This window comes from Hibiscus syriacus, unplaced genomic scaffold (assembly GCF_006381635.1).
Source record: "Hibiscus syriacus cultivar Baekdansim isolate YM2019G1 unplaced genomic scaffold, ASM638163v2 tig00110773_pilon, whole genome shotgun sequence".
NCBI lineage: Eukaryota > Viridiplantae > Streptophyta > Magnoliopsida > Malvales > Malvaceae > Hibiscus > Hibiscus syriacus.
This window is the reverse complement of record NW_024062855.1, coordinates 736,833-754,154: the sequence shown is the minus strand read 5'-3', so window position 1 is coordinate 754,154 and position 17,322 is coordinate 736,833. Positions and strand designations below refer to the sequence as shown.

Genomic DNA, 17,322 nt, shown 5'->3' with positions numbered 1-17,322 from the left:
TCCCATTAGATTGCTGTCAGACGGGTCTAGATGGGTATGTCGCTAGTGGGTAGTGGGTGTGGGGATGGATTTGAAAATGTACCGGCGTGGGCGGGTGGTGGATTGAAAAATATTAGGTGGGTATGGGGATGGGGGAAGGGGTATCCGTACCTGACCCGCCCGTTTGCCATCCCTAGTTTAGAAGAGGATGTGATAAAAATAGGGTTTGCAAATGGAAATTTGCTTGAACTTTTCTAGCTAAAATGCAATCTGCATGTTCACTGAAGTACACAACATTCCCATAAATGTATCTAATTGGTACTTTAGAATTACACTACATAATAGATCAACTACAACAAATGTTTTGTGATAAATAAGCATTACCTTAAAGCTTATAGCTAACTCAATCCATAGACTCATGGAAGACATCATTTTGTTCATGTTCACAGCTGAAAACTGCTAAGTGTCTTCATCAAAAACTTTAAAAATGAAGTCCCGAAATCGTCTTGAGTACTGCTTCGGATCCACAGCTGATATTGAAGTAGGGTCATACTGAATGGATTTATATGCATGCTCAAGCTTTTTGGTTATGTCATAATCTTGAAGTATGACGATGATGCCAAAGAAAATCACAACTTCGTAAAACTCCCCCGTCCGTTCTCCGACGAGTTGTAGTTCAAACTCCGGTTTCCTTATCGTTCTTTCGGCTCTTGCTGGCATGTTAATACCTAGCTTGATGCTAGCCCACCTGCAATGTTCCTGATTTACGATTAAAACATGCCTTGAATACATAGAAATACAAAAGCAACAATCATCTTTTACCTCTTAGGGTCTAGAAGAAGTTGGTCCATATCAGTTCTGGGAATATGATGAGCTGCATCATTCTGTGACTTGCCTGAAAAGATGAAAATATGTATTTCACCTCTTAGGGTTTAGAAGAATAAACTTTGTCATTAATCTTAAGAAGAGAAGAAAGATAACCGGATGAAGATCGTCTCTTGAAAGGAACTAGCTCTCCGTTTGGTGATGTTTCTCTAAAATGAAGACCTACTAAAAGACTATAGTCCATTGTTCTTTCTTGTTCAAGAAACTCACAGTCCCTGTCGATTTGCCTGTGAAGAGGGTACGTATATGAATATTGTCGGTATAATTTAGATAAATACAGTACAAGTGGGATTGTATTTACCAACAAAACTCTTGAAACCAAGATTTTTTCAGTTTGAATATGAAATTGAGATCAAGATCCTTAAGTATAGTGATGTTATCGATCTCAGACTCGGCCTTATCTGTTATGCGTCCTAAAGAAGACCCTTTCAAGTCAAATCGTCTGTGAATTGTATAGTCGGAGCGTAAGAGGTTCCCCATAATAATGAATCGTACCTGGATCGTTCACCCTATCATCTGCTAAAACTTTTTAGAAGAGAAAAAAATAAGGCACAATGACAAAATTAGTCCTTAATGTTTGCACAAATGGTCATTCTGGTTCCTATTTTCTTTGGAGCATTTTAACCCCAATGTTTCATTTTTTTTCAAAATAACCCATTTTAGATGGAAACTGTTAGTTAACTAATAGTCAGCGTAGGTTGCTAATATGTCATTTTCATATGTGTTTAATTACTGATGTGATATATGTCACGACATTCAAAATGATGACGTGTCATATGCCAGATTATCCAAAATGATTTTGTGACATGTGTCACATCACCTAACGTATAACTTGACATGTACTATATCACCTAAATTTATGATGTGATATATATCACATCATCTGAAGTGATGACATGATATATATTACGCAATCAATTAAATACGTGTGAAAATATCACATCAGCAACATGTATTGTCCGTTAATCAATTAACGGTTTCAATCTAATGTGAGCTATTTTGACCAAAAATGAAATATTGGGGCTAAAATATTCCAAAAAAAAATAGTAAGAGCCAAAGTAACCATTTGAGTAAAAGTTAGGGCCTAATTTTGACATTATGCCAAAAAATATTAATAGTTACTAACCTTTTTTGAGCTGGGCCATTGAGTTTTACACAGTGCAAGCCGTAATATTTTATTACCAAAGTATTGTCAAAGGATCTGCAATGGTTAAAATAGGCTGAAAGCATCCTTAAAAACACCTGTAAAACAAATCAATAAAGTTGCAGACTTTGGGTTTCAACTTTTAAACTATTAAAAGGGGACGAGGAAACAAAAACTCACTTTCGTTTTAGACTTCTTCATTGTTTTGATCATGTATCGATCATCATTGGTGAGATAAAAGAAGCTATCACTTTTACCAGGGGAAGATAGTTCCCTAAGTGCATCGTTCCCACAAATGGATATCATGTAATCTGCAGGGTCTACCTTGAACAATTTCCTCAAACTCCTTTTACACAGATGATAATGTGAATTTACTTAGCATGAAATAATCTCTTTAAACTAATTATGCATAATGATTGTATAATATCTAACCTGAATACTACTGGAGAATAATTCTTTCATCTGAACTCACAAGATTGATGTGGTGGAGTGTATTTACTGCCTTCAGGAGGAAACCTGGTCCAGATTTTCTCCTTGGGGTCAAAAGCTGAAGCCTTGAGATCAAAACCAATGGCTGGTGCAGGTCTTCCTACAGAATGCCTGATCCCCAGTTGCAGATTGAGCATGAGTTCATAGTTCCTATGACCTTTGTATATTGACTCCCCCTGTCTTTTTCCTAGTTTAGGTACTTTCAAAGGCAACCCAAGGTTGAACTTTGGGTTTGTATCATCATACAACTCGTAATCCAAATCTCTTAAATTATTTCCATCACCATCATGTAGATGCTCGTTTTTGTCCGGGGCTAGGTCGCAGTAGACCCGAAGCAGAGTAGTTGGAGGCCCAAACCAATGACCCGGAAAAGCAGCCAACGTGAAACCCTGGAAAACCAAAAAAATAGTTATCATGAATTAACCACTAGAAACTATAAATGGTGGTTTTAATTTTCAATTAACCAATAAAGAAAAGGGAGTTTTTTAGGGTGATGAAAAAAAAGGGGATGGCTATTACGAAAAGGAGGGGGACCAGACATAGAAAAAAAATGAGCACAGAGTAAAAAAGAGGGGACCAGACATAGAAAAAAAGAGAGCACAGAGTAAAAAAGAGGGAACCAGACATAGAAAAAGGAGAGCACAGAGTAAAAACGAGGGAGAATAGACATACAGAAAAGGGAGGATTTAGAACGAGAGAAAGCAAAGACCATTGTAACAGAGAAAGAGAACAAAGATCAGATTTATTTTATTTTATTTACACACCAGAACAAATAGAAAATGGAAACTGTGTAAACAACGTTCAGGGATTCAGAGATCAAGCAGTGTAATCGGGGCCTTCCCTATCTTTTTTCGAAAGCAATATAAGCAATTTGTAAGCAAGTTATTTTTCTTTTTCTTTTTCGAAATATCCATTCATGCTATGTGTGGTTCTTTATTTTTCTTTCGAAACCAATAAAATAACAGAGAAAGGAATTAGAAAAGTACCTTGGTTATGAATGACAGTAGAGCCTCAGCGATTCCATCTTAGGCATTCGGGATTTAATTGTTAGGATTAAGGATCCGTGGTTAGCATTATTAAGCCAAATAAATCCTAAATTAAACAACCTACAAGAAAATAAATTAGAGGTATGAGGGGATTTCGGGTTACCTTCGTCGGGTTTTCGTTGGAGTCGAGATCATCGGAGTAGAAATTATGGGTCGATTTGGTGAGTCTTAGTTTCAGGTTTGTGGTCTAGAGAGAAAAACAAGGAGTTAGATTAATTTGGGGCTTTACCCGGTGGTTGAACAGTGGTCGTTTGGTGTGTAGAAAACATGGTAGAGAGATGGAGAGGGTTCAAGGGTTGAGCGGCGTTGTGCGTGGCCGAGGGAGAGATGAAGAGTGGAGATAAGGGGATGGAGTTAAACACTATGCGCCTGTTCCACGTGAATGAGGTTTAGTTTTAAGTTTTATTTGTTTAGGATTTATATTAAATATGTTGGGTTTTTGCGTAAGGTTACAGTAGGGTTAGTATTTGGTTTCCATATTAAATGTTTAGGATAAAATTAGGTTTTAGTCTTCTTATTTTGGCATGTTTGTATTTCAGTCACTTGTAAGTCTATATTCGAATTTTAACATTTTGTGTTTGCCCTAATTTCGTTATTTTTCCAGTTTTAGTTTTAGTTATAATTTTGTTGAGTTATTCACGTGTAGACCCTTTGTTGTGGATGTGTTTTTATTTAAGTCTCTGGTTTATTTTTTATTTGTATGCTGAATTTTACATTTATTTAAATTTAGTCATATTTTTAAATATGTATATACATGTTTTTTTTTAATTTGTAGTTTAGCATGTCATGTTTTTATTTTTATATTTAAGTCACATTTGTACATAATATGTTAATATGCATAATTTATGATTTTTAATTGAAATATACATATATAATTTTTTGTATGTCACGGTGTATGATGTTTTTAATTTTGTTTAATCAATTTTGACATGACATCTTTTTTTACATGAATTGTATGATATCCTCACACATAACTCGACACTATTACATAATTGGATTAAGGGTAATACCCTTTTAATTTAAAATTGTTTTAAGTGGGTTGTCTTAACTGATTAGAGATCCGCTTTGACGATTTTAAATTAAAAGTGTATCCCATTAGTGACACCTAAAAATTGATTCATCACTTTAAAATTTGGGAACGAAAGAAAATGAAATGTTCGTTTATTTAAATTTATCGAGAAAAGGTTGTTATAGCTTTTAAGATTTGGTCTCGATATTTGTAAATAATCGAACATTCTTTATCTTTCTAAAACGACTTGGTAATTTTAATTTAATTTATTTGAGTGCTTTTGAATATTGTAAAATTCATATTTGTTGTTTTATGGGATTAAAAGTCAAATTAAGTTTGAATTTGTAAAGTTCATTGCAAAGACGTTAATTAATCGACTAGGTACCGATTTAGGGCACTGTGGGGGTTCTAATCCTTCCCCGCACGTAACCGACTCCCGAACTCGGATTTGGGTAACGCAGACCTTAATTTGTTGTTTTAATTAAAATTAATTTTTATTTAAAATAAAAAACATTTTGGGTGCCCAATTACACCCTAAATAAGACTCTTTGAACCGTATATTTTCGATCGTAAAGGAAATCCAATTTTTTTTTTTAAAACGAGAGGTTTTTAAATCACATTTGTTTTTAAATTAAAAATAAATTGAAAGAGATAATTCAAAAATTGATGTGGTTTTCAAAATCATTTTTTTTCACCTTTAAGAAAAAATTGTTTCGACAGCTTTGCGACTCTGCTGGGGACTTTTTTTAGAGAGTCAGGTCGATAGTCGATTAATTAATTGTCTTTGCAATTGAAAATTATAAATTCGTTTTAATTTGGTTTTTGATCCCTTGTTTGGTTTTTTTTTTGTATTTTGTTTTTTTTAATTTAATTCGATTAGCTGATAAATAGTTGTACTGATTTGTTTGCTGATGGTTTCAGATTAATTGTGTGAATTTAGGAAATTTTGAGTGTTTTTATTGTGTGTTTTTTTGCTTTTCCTCACACACTGCACAGCTGCATTTTCATGACATGAGCTAAAACCCCGCTCCATCCTAATTAAGTAGGAGTGAGAGACTATGCCCTCGTGTGGTTTTCACCTCCGCATGGGATAGTGGATCGCTCCTGGAGCTCACGCCTTATGGTCCTCGTGATGGTAATCACCTCCGCATGGACATAAGGAGGTATGTTCCCTCGAAATTGAATTCGATCCCCTAAAGCCTGTGATGGGCCAGAATTGAGGGTTCGACAGCCCAAGGGGGCACCGACAAGGAAAATTCGAGAACCTATTACTTTAGAACCGAACCCAGCATATAGTAAACATAGAGCCCGAACTTAGGTCGAGCCTAACCCGAACCTTAAGAGTCCCGTGAGGAGGGTACACAAGGAAAAGCTTTTTGAGTCATTTATTTTTGTTTTTCGAATAAATTCATGCGAACTAGATATCATGTGGTTAGGTTTATTTTTCGAACAAGCATGCGAATTAGATATCATGCGGTTAAGATTTCTTTTTTTAATAACAAAACATGGGGGTAGATATCATGTTGGGTAGAATCTACTAAAACATGATTGGGTAGCCAACATGTGAGGGTAGGTTTTATTTAATGATTATGATACTTATTATTTTGTTGTTGATATTATGTGTACTAACCCATTTTTGTTCTATGTCTATTTTATTTTGATTTTATTGCATTTGCATCTTCATGTCATCACAAGGTGTTAATTCGCAAGTGATTGACTAATAAGAAGGCTGGACATATTGAGACAAGAAATTCTCAACCATATAGTCAAAACCGGGAGATCCAAAGATGTTCAAATGATCCACGAAGAAGGACATCTGATGAATGAAGAAATCTGAAGCTGATTGAAGACTTCCTTTAAAGGAGTGAAGGCCAAGATATTCCCTCAGAAGATAGATATAGTTATACCAAGGACAAGAAGACCCTTCACAAAGATATGAAGATCACTTCATATTGAAAGTAAAAATGGAGACCTCAAGATTCAATTTAAAGACATCTGGCATCATCAAAAGTGATAAAGTACACCGAAAACTTTGGGTGCAATATTAGATTCCATGAAGAGTACGGCTCAAGAAAATGAAGGAATGAAGAATCACATTTATATTTTGACTACACAGTGTACTGAATTCTTGTTGTCTAAATGAAGTTTGTTCTATGGTGGTCACTTTTGGAATTAACACCTTGTGCATTTGCATTTGCATTCATATTTGCATTCGTATTAGCTTCAATTTATTTATTTTGCTATTGTTGCTTTTTGTCATTTTGCTATCTTATTTGTACTCGCCTGTTTTTTATGTTGTTTTTCTCTTTGTCCACATTGTATGATCATGACATATTCAAAAGGTATTGATTTGTGAGTGGTCATCATAGTAAAAGGTTTTCATGACGGACAAGGGGTTTCGTGATCAAACAAACTATAACATAGTCAAGAAATGGCATCCTGAGAAAGCTTCAAAAATAGTGGAGAGTTGCGCACATAAAGATCATATGTCTGACGAAAAGCACAATGAGATAAGAGAGATAAAAGAGCAAATGTCCAAGATGATGGATAGAATAGATGTTTTGTCCAAAAGAAGAGAGACTTCTACAAAAGAAAAGAAAGAACTCAATGAAAACAATCTCAAGGTGCCAGATACGCAAGGGACTACTTTAGAACCTGTTGATTCTAGCCAGTATGAGAAATCACGCACAATCATTGTTCGTATCAACAAGTTGTTTGGAAATGCCAAGGAAATAGTGGCAACTATAGAAGTTCAGAAGGATGAAAAGAAGACATGCAGTCAAAACTCGTTGGTGCTTGATATACTACTCCCAACATCAGGGAAAATAAAACTGGAAACTCCAGTTGAACCCAAGTTGAGAGGTGCTCTCGTTGTGATTTCATCCCAATATCATATAAGGAATTGTATGATGAATTGTTAGAAGCCCAAGAAGTGGCCCCGCATTCTATGAAACCTTTGCAACCTCCATATCCAAGTTGGTATGACATCAACGTTCGTTGTGAATATCATGCTGTAATTCAAGGACATTCTATTGAGAATTGTTCTACCTTCAAACGTCGAGTCCAACTTCTACTAGATCATGGAGTATTGGAGATTAAAATTGAAAGGACAACCCAGTTTGAAAACGGATTATCCTATTGAGTTTGAACCAAAAGTGACCAAAGATAAGGGTATCAGTGAGGACATCCAAGAAGAAAATTGTTTCTCAAAATATGAAACTATGATTCACCATTTAAGGGGTGAAAATGATAAATTGAGTAGAGAGATGGAAGCCATACGAGATGATTTTCAAAGGATCAGTCAAGCTTTTAAATATGCTGGTATGGGAAATGTCCCAGATGAGTGGATAACAGGAGTCACTAAACTGAAGAATGACATTGAACAGTGGAGAAGGAATTGTAAGGTGCAGGAAGGTCGAGCCGAGAAGTTTTCTCATGATTTACAAATTGCAGAAAAAAGACGCAATATAGTTGTTGATAATTTGGGAAGATATCAGGTCAAAAATCAGATGTTGAATAGGTCCATTGCCAATATGGAAATTTTATATCAACGCCACAAGCGGGAGAATGACGCTGAGCTAGAAGCCGTTAGAGTGAAGAACGAGAAATTGATGAAGATTATGGATGATTGCAGTGATCTTATACAAGAGCTTCATAACCACAATGACTTTCTTACAAGGAAGATTCAACAGTAGTGTCTACAGCTTCGAGAATCGGCACTCAAGATAGAGAAAAGAGACAACGTCATGAAAGAAGCTATGACCCAAGCAAGCAATGTGGCTCAGAAATAGGTTGATTTAGCTGGCTTTGCAAGAGAATTAAAGCATATTGACAACTCGACCCCCGAGCATGAGTGGAAATTAAATTGGCTTTTGAAGGAGATAGAAAAGTTCGGAGTGAAAGCTGTCCATTATATGTAAAGTTTGTTTGATGTATCGAGACCTTTGCGTTCAATGAAAGTTATTTTAAGATGATCACTCTGGAATGACACCTTTTGTATTTGCATTTGGCATTTGCATTTGCATTACATGTGTTTATTTAAGCATTTTACATGCATTAATTATAAAAACACATAAATAATTTATGGAAGGTTATGTGACAGTAATAACAAGATCATTCATTCATTCTACTTCCTCATCGTCATGAACAAACAAATGGAAACAATTGAGCAATCTCATAAGGAATCACAAGATCAGTTGCAAGAACATTTAGTCGGGTCACAACAACATATGAGGAATCAAGCATCGCGTTCTCTGCAAGGGGTATCAAATCAAATGATTCAGATGTTGGAAACTAAGGCTGCTGATAGAGAGGAAATCATTGATAAAGGATACCAGTTTCACCAGACTAATACGTCGAGAATCATAATCTACCCTGAAGCATCGAACTCAAACCAAGGGAAGAGCCTCGTCAATTATGAGCAATTTGAAGACAAATTCAGGTGGTTAAATGAAGCCATTAAAGATATAAAGGTTGTTAATGCCCCTCACAAGGAGTTAGAAACTAGAGAACTCAGTTTGGTCCCTGATTTGGTTATCCCACGTGAATTTAGGGTGCCTAATTTTGAGAAATATGACGACACTAGTTGTCCCCTAATTCATCTAAAGATGTTTTGTAGAAAGATGGAAGGGTACCTAAATAATGACAATCTGTTGATTCATTACTTCCATGATAGTCTTGCTGGGCCAGCTGTAGTATGATATAATCATTTGAATAAAGAACAAATCAAGACATGGGTCAACCTAGCTGATGATTTTCTGGAACAATATCAATATATTAAAGGCTTAGCCCCAAAACGTCATGACCTTCAAAGGATAAGAATGAAAGCTACTGAGAGCTTTAAAGAATATGCCCTAAGATGGAGAGGAGTGGCATCACAAGTTCAACCTCCTTTTTTAGAAGAAGAAATATCATATATGTTTCACGATTCTCTTCCAGCTCCTTTCTTTGAGTTAATGCTAGGAAAGTCGACGAATAACTTCAAGGATCTTATGAAAGCAGGGGAGTTAATTGAGGATGCAATCAGTAAAGGAAACTTGAAAGACACTTCTAAAAACCCAACCGATCAAAAGGAACAAACTGATGAGGTGAATGAATGTTACGTCCAGAGCTCTCAAAGCCATAAAAGAAAAGGGGCAGCGGGTTACTCGAGACATCCAAAGAAAGTCCCAAGATCAAAAAATGCTTTTAAAGTATTCCAAACTCCTATCTCAGATATGTATCCCCATTTGATTGAAGGTCAATACCTCACACCGAGGCCAGTGAAAGTGCAACCAAACCCTTCTGCTCATAGCTATGATCAAGATAGTGTCTGTGATTTCCACTTGGGGGCATTGGGACATTCTACGGGAAACTGTAGGCCGCTGTTAAAGGAGATAGAGATGCTTGTGGCAAATGGGACGTTAACAGAGGAATTGGTGGAACAGTGGATGACGAGCTTGAGTGGGGCATCAAAGAACAATATGTAACATCCGTTTGAGTTAAGTACCACGACATTAGATGGGTAATGGGGCATCCTAATTAGGAAGAGATCATTTCATTCATCATGGAGCTTTATTTCATTTGCAACATCATGTTTGAACTTGTTTTTCATCCTTTCTCAGTTTTTTATAATGATGTTTAAATAAATTCATGTTACTTTGATGATGGTGAGAATTGAATCGAATTTGCAACTTGAAATTATTTGAATACCTACTGAATTAAAAACTCTGTAAATGATTAGAGTTATAAATCTTTGACAAGATGACAAGGTTGAAACCTGATAAAACAAAGACCTTTACCTTATCTCCAGAAGATACAATCGAACACTATACCCTTCTATTGCAGGGACCGATATAGCCTTCTTCTATCATAAGGAGATGAACAATAGGTTTGGTATTCAGGTATGTATAGGAGTGGATAACATGGGGCATCTTTTGTGTATGATGTTACAAAACCGACTAGATTACACTTCTGTTGATGACGATCAATGATGATTATGATCCTTACAGATGGAATAGTCGAGTAGGTGAATCTAGTTTAGGTCAGTTGCTTGGAAATTGAACTCTAACGATGAGATTTTCTGACTTTCAACAACACCTAGACTATGACAGGTTCTTCTTGACAAGCTTAAGAAATTGGACCCGTATACCCAAATTATAATATTATATGTATACAATAAAGCTTGAGCTGTCCCTCTAGAGAAATTGGTTAAACTCCCCGGCTTTATGGACATAATTTAGCTAGCCTAATAAAGGTGATGATATTATATATATACAATAAAGCTGAGCTATTCCGCTAAAGCAATTGGTTATAGAGGAAACTCGAAAGCCCTGGCTTTATGAATAGATTATATTCAAACCATGACCTTGATCGGGTACCTAGCAATTTGGTGTATGCTCCACTGTGATTGTCAAGTCAAAGAATTTGTGATGAGATGAACCCTTCAGCTAGCCCGATAGAGGCAAATTACAATAAAGCTGATTTCAGCTAGCCAGACAATGGCAAATTAAATCAATTTTATGAATAAGGAGATTCGGTAAAAATGGACTAAGGGAGTTAAGGAACACATGTTATAGTCAATTTCACACGGGCACTCAGGAATTTCATTTTTTAGACCGATATTTCTGCACTACCTTTGTTAGAGGAGTCTACGAGGCTTGAACAAATGGAAGATTTCAGAGAACTAAAATAGAAGTGTTCTAGAAAGTCTAGTAATTGATTATGCAAGTTGCGTCATTTTGTCCGTATCCGATTAAAATACCAAGCCAAGAAAGAGGTGCATGTTAAAATGTTCACGAAGACTGAGAAAGAAATGAAATTTTGGTGGTCTAAATCTTAAAAAAAGGAAAGCCAACCTGATGCCAACTCATCAATTTCGGCACTTGTCAAAGAGTTATAACTCTGAAAACATTAAAAAGAGCTATTGATTCTTTTTTTATATTCTTTGAACTCATGTTTATGATTTGATTTAATTGTGAGCTTGAATTAAGGGGTAATTTTTTATAAAATTCTTTCATTCTTTGATCCCTAAAATAAGAGAAAGAGAAAAACATTTTCAAACAGGACAATCTCAAATGTCAAAGGTCCTTGAAGCTGGAAAGATTTATTCTGCCTCTGTTGTAGAAAAAATAAATGATGCCAGAATAGTGAAGCATTTCACAGTATTGAAAGCAAGTGGTCCGAGAGATTAGAAAGACTAAAGAATACAACTTGTAACATTTCCTTGTGACGTTGTTAGTAACCCGCCAAGAAGAAGATGGTCTCATTATTCGGAAGGGGCATTATCCCAGCTTGTATAAAAATGCAAGACATTTTGTTAAAAGAGTTGACCACTTCTTAAGTGTTTGTGGAGACATGAAGAGAAGCCCTCGAGCTATTTGATAATACTGTTGTTTAGTGACACCAGATTGAGACTATTCAAGTTATGATATGTTGGGCACAAAGAAATCCATGAGTACCCACTTTGGGCCATGACTAGAAATTCAGATCATGTAGGGATGACAAGATTTAAACCAAGAAGATATTGAGAATGGGTCTCACAACTTGAAGTGTCAGGGGCAGACCGTGAATTTGAGCAGAACTTAAGTTATAGAGGAAGTCAACCGAGCATCAATCAATGGCAGAGTCCTTAAAGAACAACTTAGAAATCGTAATTGAACCAAGGACATAAATGGGGCAACACAGTGGTATTTCTGATCATAGCAAGAAGTTGAGAGAGAAAGCAATTTCTCTGAAATGAAGATAGAAAATGAAGACAACAAGAAGATAGAAGAAGATCAGAAAGCTCTTCAAAAATGCAAGTTGGAAATTATGAGTTGTTATACGGATATCTAAAGCAAATCCCGAAGAGGAATGATCAAGTAAAAGAAGATTGAGTTCGCCACTTTTGAAGTCAAATGAAGATTGAATCGATATTTATGCATTCATGAGAACATCATTTGCATAAAAGAAAATGCATTACACTGATACATTTCATTGCATTCGTGTTTCATGCATAAACATATGGTTTTGACAGATCTTCCAGTGAAAAGAGAAGATGCAGGATGTTAAAATCTCGATAATTGAAAGGTAGAAGTTAAACATCAAATACAAGGAATCATGTTTAGAGAGACAGAACCTGAGGAACGTAGGGGTCAATCCGTAAAGGAAGTATTACTTTGAAACGGGGAATGAGGCCCGACCTTTAAGTCATTTTATGAAGCGAAATAAGAAGGATTTCTCATTAAAATATGAAATTTGAGATTTTGAAAAATAAGAAAGGTTTCTTATCTAGTAAACAATTTAAGTTCTTCGGGACCATCAGTAAGTCTTTTGAGCATGATGATTAAAAATCCTTCGGGCCATCCATAAGACCTTTGGGTAGGATGTTTTCACATGAGTTTGATAAATAAGAAAGTGATGTTTTAAGAAAATGAAACCTTTGAAAACTAAAAAGGATTTTTTTCCAAAATTTCGCACTTAGTAAGTCCTTCGGGCCATTAATAAGTCTTTCGAGCATGATGCTTAAATCCTTAGGGCCATCGGTAAGTCTTTCGAGCATGATGATTAAATCTTTAGGGTAATTTGTAAGCCTTCACAGAAGAGCAGTAAAGCAAACCCATCAGTAAGTGCCATCAGTAAGTCTTTCGAGCATGATGATGAAGTTCTTCGGGCCATCAGTAAGTATTTCGAGCATGATGATTAAATCCTTCGGGTATTTTGTAAGCCTTCACCGAAGAGTAGTGAAGCAAATCCATCAGTAAGTGCTATCAGTAAGTCATTCGAGCATGATGATTAAATCATTAGGGCCATCAGTAAGTCTTTCGAGCATGATGATTAAATCATTCGGGTCATTTGTAAGTCTTTCGAGCAAGATGATAAGTCCTTCGGGCCATTTTAAGCCTTCTCGGAAGAGCGTTGGAGCAATCCATCAGATCATTAGATGTGGGAGGAAAGTGAAGGTTCTCGAGTACAAAGAAGCGGATCAATTGATTAAAAGAAAATGCGCACGATGATTCATTAACCAATTCAAAGTCTTAGGAAGAGATAGGTTCAGATGGCAGTCAAGTCCAAGAAGGTTCTTATATCTAGTTGTTGCGAGACAAGCTCCCGCAAGAGAAATGGATTCTCAAAGATTCTCTTAAATTCTAATTTTTTCGAGTATAATGTTTTTCAAATCTTCAAGCATACATTAATGAGTGGCAACGTTTGATTTTCAGGTTTAACCTTCGAAGTTGAGCCTTCATGGAAGAATAGTGAAGCAGAATCACACCAAAAGATTGTTCGAGTTCTACTCCCTGAAACAAGAGGGAGCAAACCCGTAGGCAAAAGATTGTTCGAGTTCTACTCCCTGAAGTAAGAGGGAGAGAACCCGTAGGTAGAAGATTGTTCGAGTTCTATTCCCTAAAGCAAGAGGGAGCGAACTCGTAAACAGAAGATTGTTCGAGTTCTACTCCCTGAAGCAATAGGGAGTGAACCCATTTTTAGAAGATTATTCGAGTTCTTTAATCCCTGAACAAGAAGAAGCAGACATATCATTCGAAGATTTTTCAAGTTTCATTTATCCCGAAGTAACAGTAGAGTGCTTTAATCTTTTGAAGTTCTCAAGACCGGACAAACTCGATCATCTTTTGATCTTTGTTCTATTCTCGTTACACGATAATGAGCAAAGAGGGGCAGCTGTAGATGCTCATTTTTGTCCGGGGCTAGGTCGCAGTAGACCCGAAGCAGAGCAGTTGGAGGACCAAACCAATGACCCGGCAGAGCAGCCCACGTGAAGCCCTGGAAAACCAAAAAAATAGTTATCATGAATTAACCACTAGAAACTGTAAATTTTAATTTTCAATTAACCAATAAAGAAAAGGGAGTTTTTTAGGGTGATGAAAAAAAAGGGATGGCTATTACGAAAAGGAGGGGGACCAGATATAGAAAAAAAAAGAGCACAGAGTAAAAAAGAGGGGACCAGACATAGAAAAAAAGAGAGCACAGAGTAAAAAAAAGGGAACCAGACATAGAAAAAGGAGAGCACAGAGTAAAAACGAGGGAGAATAGACATACAGAAAAGGGAGGATTTAGAACGAGAGAAAGCAAAGACCATTTTAACAGAGAAAGAGAACAAAGATCAGATTTATTTTATTTTATTTACACACCAGAACAAATAGAAAACGGAAGCTGTGTAAACAACGTTCAGGGATTCAGAGATCAAGCAGTGTAATCGGGGCATTCCCTATCTTTTTTCGAAAGCAATACAAGTAATTTGTAAGCAAGTTATTTTTCTTTTTATTTTTCGAAATATCCAGTCATGCTATGTGTGGTTCTTTATTTTCCTTTCGAAACCAATAAAATAACAGAGAAAGGAATTAGAAAAGTACCTTGGTTGTGAATGACGGTAGAGCCTCAGCGATTCCATCTTAGGCATTCGGGATTTAATTGTTAGGATTAAGGATCCGTGGTTAGCATTATTAAGCCAAATAAATCCTAAATTAAACAACCTATAAGAAAATAAATTAGAGGTATGAGGGGGTTTCGGGTTACCTTCGTCGGGTTCTCGTTGGAGTCGAGATCATCGGAGTAGAAATTATGGGTCGATTTGGTGAGTCTTAGTTTTGGGTTTGTGGTCTAGAGAGAAAACCAAGGAGTTAGATTGATTTGGGGCTTTACCCAGTGGTTGAACAGTGGTCGTTTGGTGTGTAGAAAACATGGCCGAGAGATGGAGAGGGTTCAAGGGTTGAGCGGCGTTGTGCGTGGCCGAGGGAGAGATGAAGAGTGGAGAGAAGGGGAGGGAGCTAAACACTGTGCTCCTGTTCCACGTGAATGAGGTTTAGTTTTAAGTTTTATTTGTTTAGGATTTATATTAAATATGTTGGGTTTTTGCGTAAGGTTACAGTAGGGTTAGTATTTGGTTTCCATATTAAATGTTTAGGATAAAATTAGGTTTTAGTCTTCTTATTTTGGCATGTTTGTATTTCAGTCACTTGTAAGTCTATATTCGAATTTAACATTTTGTGTTTTGTCCTAATTCGTTATTTTTCAGTTTTAGTTTAGTTATAATTTTGTTGAGTTATTCACGTGTAGACCTTTGTTGTGGATGTTTTTATTTAAGTCTCTGGTTTATTTTTTATTTGTATGCTGAATTTTACATTTATTTAAATTTAGTCATATTTTTAAATATGTATATACATGTTTTTTTTAATTTGTATGATATCCTCACACATAACTCGACACTATTACATAATTGGATTAAGGGTAATACCCTTTTAATTTAAAATTATTTTAAGTGGGTTGTCTTAATTGATTAGAGATCCGCTTTGACGATTTTAAATTAAAAGTGTATCCCATTAGTGACACCTAAAAATTGATTCATCACTTTAAAATTTGGGAACGAAAGAAAAGGAAATGTTCGTTTATTTAAATTTATCGAGAAAAGGTTGTTATAGCTTTTAAGATTTGGTCTCGATATTTGAATAATCGAACATTCTTTATCTTTCTAAAACGACTTGGTAATTTAATTTAATTTATTTGAGTGCTTTTGAATATTGTAAAATTTATATTTGTTGTTTTATGGGATTAAAAGTCAAATTAAATTTGAATTTGTAAAGTTCATTGCAAAGACGTTAATTAATCGACTAGGTACCGATTTAGGGCGCTGTGGGGGTGCTAATTCTTCCCCGCATGTAACCGACTCCCGAACTCGGATTTTGGTAACGCATACCTTAATTTATTGTTTTAATTAAAATTAATTTTTATTTAAAATAACAAACATTTTTGGGTGCCCAATCACACCCTAAATAAAGATTGGTGGCGACTCTTTGAACGGTATATTTTCGATCGTAAAGGAAATCTAATTTTTTTTTGAAACGAGAGGTTTTTAAATCACATTTGTTTTTAAATTAAAATTTAATTGAAAGAGATAATTTAAAAATTGATGTGGTTTTCAAAATCATTTTTTTCACCTTTAAGAAAAAATCATTTCGACACATCATTCTCCCATAAGCTGGCTTTATCCAATGGCCTCTCTACACCTCGACGCCATTCGCCATCGAACAAATCTCCATTCGAATAATGCATTGTGCCATGACCATGTTTCAAGTTCATCACCCAGTTTCCCTTGTATGTGTCCCCATTGGCTCCAATATATACACCAATTCCATCCATGTATCCAGTTTTAAACTCTCCTTCATAACTAGCACCAGAGGGCCAGTAAACCTTCCCCTCCCCATAGTTTGTGCCATTCTCAAGTATTTCCCTTGTCCATCGGGGAAATTATCATGCCATTGCCCTGTGTAATCCCCGTTCGGAAGAATTTTCTGCAAAGTACGGTTCCCCTGATGTGCTAACATTTTTAGCAGTATCGTCGTCTTCAACATCGTTTTGAGCTACGTTCGCCACTGATGTTATCCCGAAAATGCTATTTGCACGCTTTTTTGCAGCTTGAGTCTTGCGCATGGTGGCCCCCCATGCTTTCAGAACACTACTTTGCTCTTTGTTCATTTTCTGCAAATTCTTCTACACACTAATCATTGAAATCTAAGTACAATTATATGCAAGATAATCATTACTACATTGAAAAGAAAATGATGATCAGATTCGATGATGCAACAACAAATTATCCAAAACATAGAACAAAAGACGTCTTTAATGAACAAATTGTATTACAATTCTCCTTTCCTTCATGTATTAAATTCAATCTTTTGTTGTCGGATCATAACTAACAAATAACTGTATAAGCAACATGCATGAGATTTGCATTATTATATTTAAGTGAAGATTACGTGTTGAAATACCCGCATTAGTCTTTAGTTTGTAACTTT

At 35.8% G+C, this 17,322-nt stretch overlaps 2 protein-coding genes across 2 annotated transcripts; both read right to left on the bottom strand.

Moving 5' to 3' along the window:
* Positions 1 to 335: 335 nt before the first annotated feature.
* On the bottom strand, positions 336 to 935 carry LOC120139755 (phosphatidylinositol 4-phosphate 5-kinase 5-like). The gene is made up of 2 exons (XM_039154896.1): positions 802 to 935; positions 336 to 727 (listed from the first exon to the last, which is right to left on the bottom strand). Exons 1-2 carry the CDS (start codon positions 828 to 830, stop codon positions 439 to 441), a joined length of 318 nt encoding a protein of 105 aa, XP_039010827.1. The 5' UTR covers positions 831 to 935; the 3' UTR covers positions 336 to 438.
* A 1,531-nt stretch (positions 936 to 2,466) lies between these two features.
* On the bottom strand, positions 2,467 to 17,002 carry LOC120139775 (phosphatidylinositol 4-phosphate 5-kinase 5-like). The gene is made up of 4 exons (XM_039154910.1): positions 16,830 to 17,002; positions 16,490 to 16,757; positions 14,234 to 14,293; positions 2,467 to 2,886 (listed from the first exon to the last, which is right to left on the bottom strand). Exons 1-4 carry the CDS (start codon positions 17,000 to 17,002, stop codon positions 2,467 to 2,469), a joined length of 921 nt encoding a protein of 306 aa, XP_039010841.1.
* Between the last annotated feature and the right edge of the window lie 320 nt (positions 17,003 to 17,322).

Bases quoted from the DNA above. Each gene is read 5' to 3' on its own strand.
- LOC120139775 (XM_039154910.1), bottom strand. From the start codon at position 17,002: ATGAACAAAGAGCAAAGTAGTGTTCTGAAAGCATGGGGGGCCACCATG. The intron at 16,758-16,829 runs GTACTTTGCAGA...CCGATGGACAAG, and splicing joins GTTAGCACATCAGGGGAACC to GGAAATACTTGAGAATGGCA. The intron at 14,294-16,489 runs GTGTCGAAATGA...TTGGTTTTCCAG, and splicing joins CCAGCTTATGGGAGAATGAT to GGCTTCACGTGGGCTGCTCT.
- LOC120139755 (XM_039154896.1), bottom strand. From the start codon at position 830: ATGGACCAACTTCTTCTAGACCCTAAGAG. The intron at 728-801 runs GTAAAAGATGAT...GGAACATTGCAG, and splicing joins CTTCTTCTAGACCCTAAGAG to GTGGGCTAGCATCAAGCTAG.